General features: G+C 47.5%; 1 protein-coding gene across 1 annotated transcript; it reads left to right on the top strand.

Moving 5' to 3' along the window:
- The first annotated feature begins 269 nt into the window (after positions 1-269).
- Positions 270-3,183, top strand: LOC143274185 (lysine-specific demethylase 4D-like). Its single transcript, XM_076575675.1, has one exon. It carries the CDS (start codon positions 779-781, stop codon positions 2,177-2,179), a length of 1,401 nt encoding a protein of 466 aa, XP_076431790.1. The 5' UTR covers positions 270-778; the 3' UTR covers positions 2,180-3,183.
- The last annotated feature ends 3,987 nt before the right edge of the window (positions 3,184-7,170 follow it).

The following is a 7,170-nucleotide window of genomic DNA, read 5'->3' as shown; positions in this document are numbered from 1 at the left end:
TTATTTCCCATGAATTCAGGACAACGTTGAAGACAATGTGGATCCAAGAACAACCTTGAGTCCCTGATTATCTCGGCACCAACTTCCAATTGCTAGGGTCAAGGTGAGTGTCACCAAGACTCACTTACTGTAAAACCCAGTTTTCTCCACCTGAATTCAAAATGGTTGTGTCTCTTTACCAGTGTTTTGATTTGAACTTGAATTTTGCCTAGCTCAGTCATTTTTCTACCCACTTATTTTCTGTTATTGTTGATTTCTATTAGGTTTGGGGTTGTTCCTCCTGAAGAGATCTCAGCTTCCCCTGCCTTCCAGGCCACCGGGACAGACCTCTAGGTGACAGGCCTGGACCAAGGCCCCCTGGGCAGCTGGCTGAGGTAGGCCTGGGCTGGCCTCTCTCTCCACAGAGACTCTCTCTCCAGGGAGCAGAGTCCCTGGGAAGTCAAGGCAGCAGGCTCTCTCTTCTCTTACTCTCTCTTGGCTTTTGTTTGGAGTGTGGAGAGGAGAAGGAAGGGTCTGGCTCTATTGACCAGCATCTGCTCAGACTTGTGATTCTCCTGAGAGTCATATTTAATGTTTAAAGTGTGATCCTGACGAACGGGAAACTGAAGAACTAGGAAAAAAAAGAGAAGAAGGAAGAAAGGAAAGACAGAGCTTCTGCACAGAAGAGAGAGTGAAGGAAAAAGACACTGCAGGAAGACAGGGAAAAGAGAAGAAAAGGCACGGAGACAGACAGAAAGATCCCTCTTGCAAAGCTCAAGGTCCCAGAGCAGCGGTAGCCATGGCATCTGAGCACTGTGGCCCCCAGAGCCCAGGGAGTGCCATCATGACCTTCCGCCCAACCATGAGAGAATTTTCAGATTTCAGCAAGTACATTGCCTACATGGAGTCCCAAGGGGCACACCGAGCTGGACTGGCCAAGGTCATCCCACCCAAGGAGTGGAGAGCCAGGCAGTCCTATGAGGACGTCAGTGACATCCTAATAAGCAGTCCCCTGCAGCAAGTGGTGTCTGGCCAGGCAGGTGTGTTCACTCAATTCCATAAGAAGAAGAAAGCCATGACGGTGGGACAATACCGTGAGCTGGCCAACAGTAAGAAATACCAGACCCCGCCACACCTGAGTTTTGAAGATTTGGAGAGAAAATACTGGAAAAGTCGATTCTTTGGGTCACCGATCTATGGTGCAGATGTCAACGGCTCCCTGTTTGATGAGAACACTCAGTATTGGAACGTGGCACAGCTGGGGAGCATTTTGGACCTCTTGAAGCAGGAATGCGGCATTGTGATTGAGGGTGTCAACACGCCCTACCTGTACTTTGGCATGTGGAAGGCCACCTTCGCGTGGCACACCGAGGACATGGACCTGTACAGCATCAACTACCTGCACTTTGGGCAGCCCAAGACGTGGTATGCGGTGCCCCCCGAGCATGGCCGACGCCTGGAGCACCTGGCCAGGCAGCTGTTCCCGGGCAGTTCCCAGGGCTGCCAGGCCTTCCTGAGGCACAAGGTGGCACTCATCTCACCCACTGTACTCAAGGAGAATGGCATCCCCTTTGGCCGCATGACGCAGGAGGCTGGGGAGTTCATGGTCACCTTTCCCTATGGCTACCACGCTGGCTTCAACCATGGCTTCAACTGTGCAGAGGCCATCAATTTTGCGACCCCGAGGTGGATCGACTATGGCAAGGTGGCTTCTCAGTGTAGCTGTGGGGAGGCCAGGGTGAGCTTCTCCATGGACGCCTTTGTTCGGCTCCTGCAGCCTGAGCGATGTGAGCCGTTGAAGCCCCAGGGGCATGGAACTGTGGACTACCCAGAGGTCACCTCGCACCCCAGTCAGGGGACATTCACTTTGACTCAGAGGCATCCCTGTGCGGGACCCCTCAGGTGTCTGGTAAGCAGAGCCCTCAACAGCTGCCCTTACGCTAAGGTGGGCTCTGAGTCCCAGCGCCTTTCAGCATCCAAGCTCTTGGCTCCTCAATTCACCGTGCCGGTGAGAAGATTCTCCAAGCAAGCTTCGCAGGCCTCCCTGGTCTCCATGGATACTGCTGATGCCAGAGCCCCGGACTTTTCACAACATTCACAACAGGCCGATAGAGTCTTGGATAGGAGCCCCCAAATCTCCCTGCCACTCAAGGAGACGGACTTGAACTCAACAGACACAGGTTCGCCTCCTGCCCCTTAGACCTTTTGGCCACCAGTGGACATTCCTAGTCATCTGAATCAACGGCTGCCTGCTATGTGGACAACTGAAACTGTACTTTGGGTCCTGGATTCAAGTCACCTTTTAATTTGCACATGGTCTCACCCTCAGAATTGATGCAAAGGATGGATCTACAGTGGGTTGTGCAACTGCAGGAAGAGAATGGATGCTCCATTTGACTGTGGTGCCAGTGATGGGGCTTTTGGAGTTTAGGTGGGTTCCGACAATGGGACTCCTGGATGGAGTCCGGGAAGTGGTGGCTTCTGCCTTTAATCCCAGCAGTCAGGATGGAGTCTTCATGTGGTTGTAGAGGTAGGCCACACACCTGCTCTGACGGGAAGCAGCCAGCAGACATCATCACAGCTTCTAGGCTGGAAAGCCACAAGGCCATGGAACCACCTTAGAATGTCCTGCCACACCTATTCTGGGTCAGAGATCAACTCAATAAAAGGAAATGGCACAGTTCTGAGGAGTCTCCATCCTTCCTCCTTCTCTGACAGCTGAGCCTTCATGCGACCATTGACTTGAACCTCCCACTAGTAGGATGCCACAGGGAGAGAAAGCAGGTCTTGGGGCACTCAGCATGGTTCCGAACATGCATGCACCTGTGACCTACTCGCATGGTACAATCTTCAGAGCACCACGGCCGTCATCTGCATCAGCACATCTGGAAGGACCTGCTCATGCCCATGAGTGCCCTGACTGACTTTCTGGACAAGAAGCAGGGAGGCGGGAGAGACAGGTGTAGGCTCATCCCTCCTGTATTTCCTCAGCATTGCCTTGTACTTCTGCCCTAATTGTCTCACGGTCTCAGGTGGTGCTACAGAGGCCACAGTGTGGACCAATAACAGGACCCGGTGGGGACTCCACACACTGGCTATGAGTAATCTGTTTTCCATGCTAGGATGAAATGGCTTTTTCCTGTCAGTTACTCCTCACCCATGCTCTGTAAGCAGGCCCAATAAAGATGTTATTAGTTCTCCTAACTGAAGTGTGGTAGGATACTTTGGTTTGTGTCTGGGGTGCTATAAAGGAGGGTAGAGGTATATGTCTCCCCAAGACAGGAATTCTACCTTCGACTGGATGCCGCCACATACACTTCTTCCCTGTCCCCTCACCACACCCATGGCCCCTCAAAGCTAACTAAGAACACATAACAGCCTCACAACAGACAGACACAGAGGGACATACAGGTCTGTGGTCTTGCTGAACAATGCTTTGTTTGGTGGCTACACTACCACCTCAGACCAGGATACAGACAAGAAAAGGAGCAATGTCCTCAAATCTTGCCTAACTATACAATGATAATTATTTAACCAGAATCCACCACAAAACAAATATGAAGATGTCTTTTTGCCAGGTGGTTGTGGCTCACTCCTTTAGTCTAGTGAGTACTAGGCCTGCCTGGTCTACACAGTGAGTTCCAGAACAGCCAGGAACTGTTCACAGAACCACTAAGAACATTTTAGGGCCGGGAAGTGGTGGCTTCTGCCTTTAATCCCAGCAGTCAGGAAGGAGGCAGCAGTGGGCGGCTCTCTGAGTTCGAGGCCAGCGTGGTCTACAGGGTGAGTTCCAGGACTTCGGGGGCTACACACATAAACCTTGTCTTGAAATATAGGGGGAAAAAAACGTCATTTCATGGCCGTAGGACATTCTGAGACTTTCACCAGTATTGAAGTAAAAAACATTTTCATGGCATAGAACTGGTACTGAGCACAGTTTTGGCCTCGATGAAACAAACGAAGGAAAACATTAAGGAATACACAAACCCTGAGCCAGCAGGGTTTGGTGTCACACACCTTTAATCCCAACATTTGGAGGGCAGAGATTGAGGCAGGATGATCTCTGTGAGTTCCAGGCCTACCTGGTCTATAAAAATGAGTTTCCAAACACCTGTGTGGTTGGGAAAAAACAAACAAACAAACAAACAAACAACAAAACACCTCAGAAATGAAAGGAGACAAAGAGTTAAATCACATCATTGATAGCAGTCTCTGTTCCATTGTTCCTGGCTAACCACTCAGCTATTGGCACCAAATGGGCCTCTAATCCTCATTTGGAGTGGATTAATGTCGGAGCCATGCATCCTAAACTACATGGAGAATTATACATTAGTTTAGCACAATTAATGGTGCTTGGGACCAACTACACCTCTTGAGAGCACAGTGAGTCCATGACTTGACTCATTCACTAAATCTAGTGGGGAATATGACAGGCCCCAGTCCTTAGCACACCTGACTCCATGATGGAAGCACCAGTCAGGGTGGAGACAGCACCACCTATCCAAATGAAAACAAAGACCTAATCCACCACAATCCGTAGTTCTGGGACAGGCTCAAAATACACTAACCTTGCAATTTGGTTTCTGTAGTTATGATCGGGTAACTGCACTCTTTTTAAGGCCTTTTTTTTTTTTTTGTGATTTTTGAGAAGGAGTTTTTCTCTGTTATTTATTTTGGTGCCTGTCCTGAGTCTCCCTCTGTAGACCAGGCTGGCCTGGAACTCACAGAGGTCTACCTGGCTCTGCCTCCCGAGCACTGGGATTAATGGCATGTGCCACCAACTGCCAGCATGACTGTTCTTTGATCTTAAACTAATTTACACTTTCTGCTGTGTTCAAGATATCTGGATTCATTAAAATAGTTTCCAGTATTCCATTTACTGTGGTCTTGTTTCTGATTGTTTCAAAACAAAATGGGTAATCATTGGTTTTCCAATTTGGGAGGATATCCACCAGAGAAGACTGCTGGGACATGGGATTAAGGCAACAGAAAGTCTTTATTGGCCAGCCAGGAACTGCACTGGGTGTTCAGCATCTCAGTACAGTCACCAGCCTTCCTCAGGGTCAGCTTTTAAGCTCAAAGACAGTGTTCTTGCTTGACATGCTTCAGTTAACAAGAGCGTTTGGGCAGTGGTGGGCCACGGCTTTAATCCCAGCAGTCAGGAGGCAGATGTGGGCAGATCTCTGAGTACGAGGCCAGCAAGGTCTACAGGGTGAGTTCCAGGACTTCCTGGTTCACACAGATAAACCTTGTCTTGAAAAATCAGGGAAAAAAAATGTCATTTCACAGCCATACAACATTCTGAGACTTTCATCAGTATTGAAGTACAAACATTTTAAATGTCATAGAACTGATATTAAGCACAGTTTTGGCCTCCATGAAACTAATAAAGGATAACATTAAGAATGGCTGAGCCAGCAGGGTTTGGTGTCACACACCTTTAATCCCAACACTTGGAGGACAGAGATTGAGGTAGGAGGATCTCTGTGAGTTCCAGGCCTACCTGGTCAATAAAAATGAGTTTCCAAACACCTGGGTGGGAAAAGAAAAACACACACCTCAAAAAGAAAAGGAGATAAAGATTAAATCCCATCATTGATAGTAGTATCTGTTCTCTTGTTCCTGGCTAACCACTCAGTTATTGGCATCAACTGGGTTCTAATCCTCATTTTGATCTACAGAGAGAGTTCCAGCACAGAGAAACCCTGTCTTGATCAGTTTAAGGTCTTTCTTGGTTCCATATTGAATTCACACTTAGCATTGTTACATGAGAACTGTCTAGTCGTTCAACTTGAAGAACTAGGTGAACTGGTATCAAGGTAAAATTCAAAAAACCAAACATAAAGGAGTAAAATGAAACCACATTTTATTGATCACAACAGAACCCTACCAGAAATAGGGACAAGCAGGGACAGGAAAACTCTTCCTTAGGAAAGATCTTAGAAGTGAAAGTCACAGTTAGGGCAAGAGCCTGTATATACATCAAAGTCCAGACAGCTCCAATGTATAAACATCTCTGTAGATTTAGGACAGACTTATCAACCACTAGTAATTCTCCAGAAGTACAAATGTGCAAAACTGACCTAGTATAGAAACCAAGTGGTCTACTCATATGAATTACTTTATCTTTTTTGGTTTTTGTTGTTGTTGTTGTTGTTGTTGTTGTTGTAGTTTTTGTTTGTTTTGTAGGTTTGGGTGGTTTTTTTGTTTTGTTTTGTTTTGTTTTCATTTTTGAGACAGGGTGTTTCTGTATAAAATCCCTGGCTGACCTGGAACTCACTTTTTCGACCAGGCTGGCCTCGAAATCACAGAGATTCTCCTGCCTCATTCTCTGCCTTCCAAGTGTTGGGATTAAAGGTGTGTACCACCAAACACTGCTGGCTCAGCCATTCTTAATGTTATCCTTCGTTTGTTTCATTGAGGCCAAAACTGTGCTCAGTACCAAATCCATGACATTTAAAATGTTTGTACTTCAATACTGATGAAAGTTTCAGAATGTTGGCTATGAAATTATATATATATATATATATTTGCCCCTGGTTTTTCAAGACAAGGTTAATCTGTTTGACCCCGGAATTCCTGGAACTCACCCTGTAGACCATGCTGGCCTTGAACTCAGAGATCTGCCTGCATCTGCCTCCCAATTATGGGACTAAAGGCATAAGCCACAACCATCTGGCAAAAAGACATCTTCATATTTGTTTTGTGGTGGATTCAGGTTGAATAATTATCCTTGTATAGTTAGCCAAGATTTGAGGACACTGCTTATTTTCCTGTCTGTATCTGATGTCAGGTGCTTATATAACCACCAAACTAAGAATTGTCCAGCAAGACCATAGACCTGCTTGTGTCTCTCTGTGGTGAAATTCTGTCATGCGTTCTTAAAATATTCTCTCTCTCTCTCTCTCTCTCTCTCTCTCTCTCTCTCTCTCTCTCTCTCTCTCTCTCCCTCCCTCCCTCCCTCCCTCCCTCCCTCCCTCCCTCCCTCCCTCCCTCCCTCCCTCTCTCTCTCTCTCTCTCTCTCTCTCTCTCTCTCTCTCTCTCTGTTTTTTGAGACAGGGTTTCTCTGTAGCTTTGGTGCCTGTCGTGGATCTTGCTCTGTAGACCAGGTTGGCCCGGAACTCACAGAGATCCGCCCTCCTCTGCCTCTGGAGAGCTGGGATTAAAGGCGTGAGCCACCACTTCCTGGCC

The sequence above is a fragment of the Peromyscus maniculatus genome, chromosome 7 (genome assembly GCF_049852395.1).
Source record: "Peromyscus maniculatus bairdii isolate BWxNUB_F1_BW_parent chromosome 7, HU_Pman_BW_mat_3.1, whole genome shotgun sequence".
NCBI lineage: Eukaryota > Metazoa > Chordata > Mammalia > Rodentia > Cricetidae > Peromyscus > Peromyscus maniculatus.
The sequence above is the reverse complement of the archived record's forward strand: the minus strand, read 5'-3'. Positions and strand labels throughout refer to the sequence as shown.

Coding starts and splice junctions, on each gene's coding strand:
- LOC143274185 (XM_076575675.1), top strand. CDS start 779: ATGGCATCTGAGCACTGTGGCCCCCAGAGCCCAGGGAGTGCCATCATG.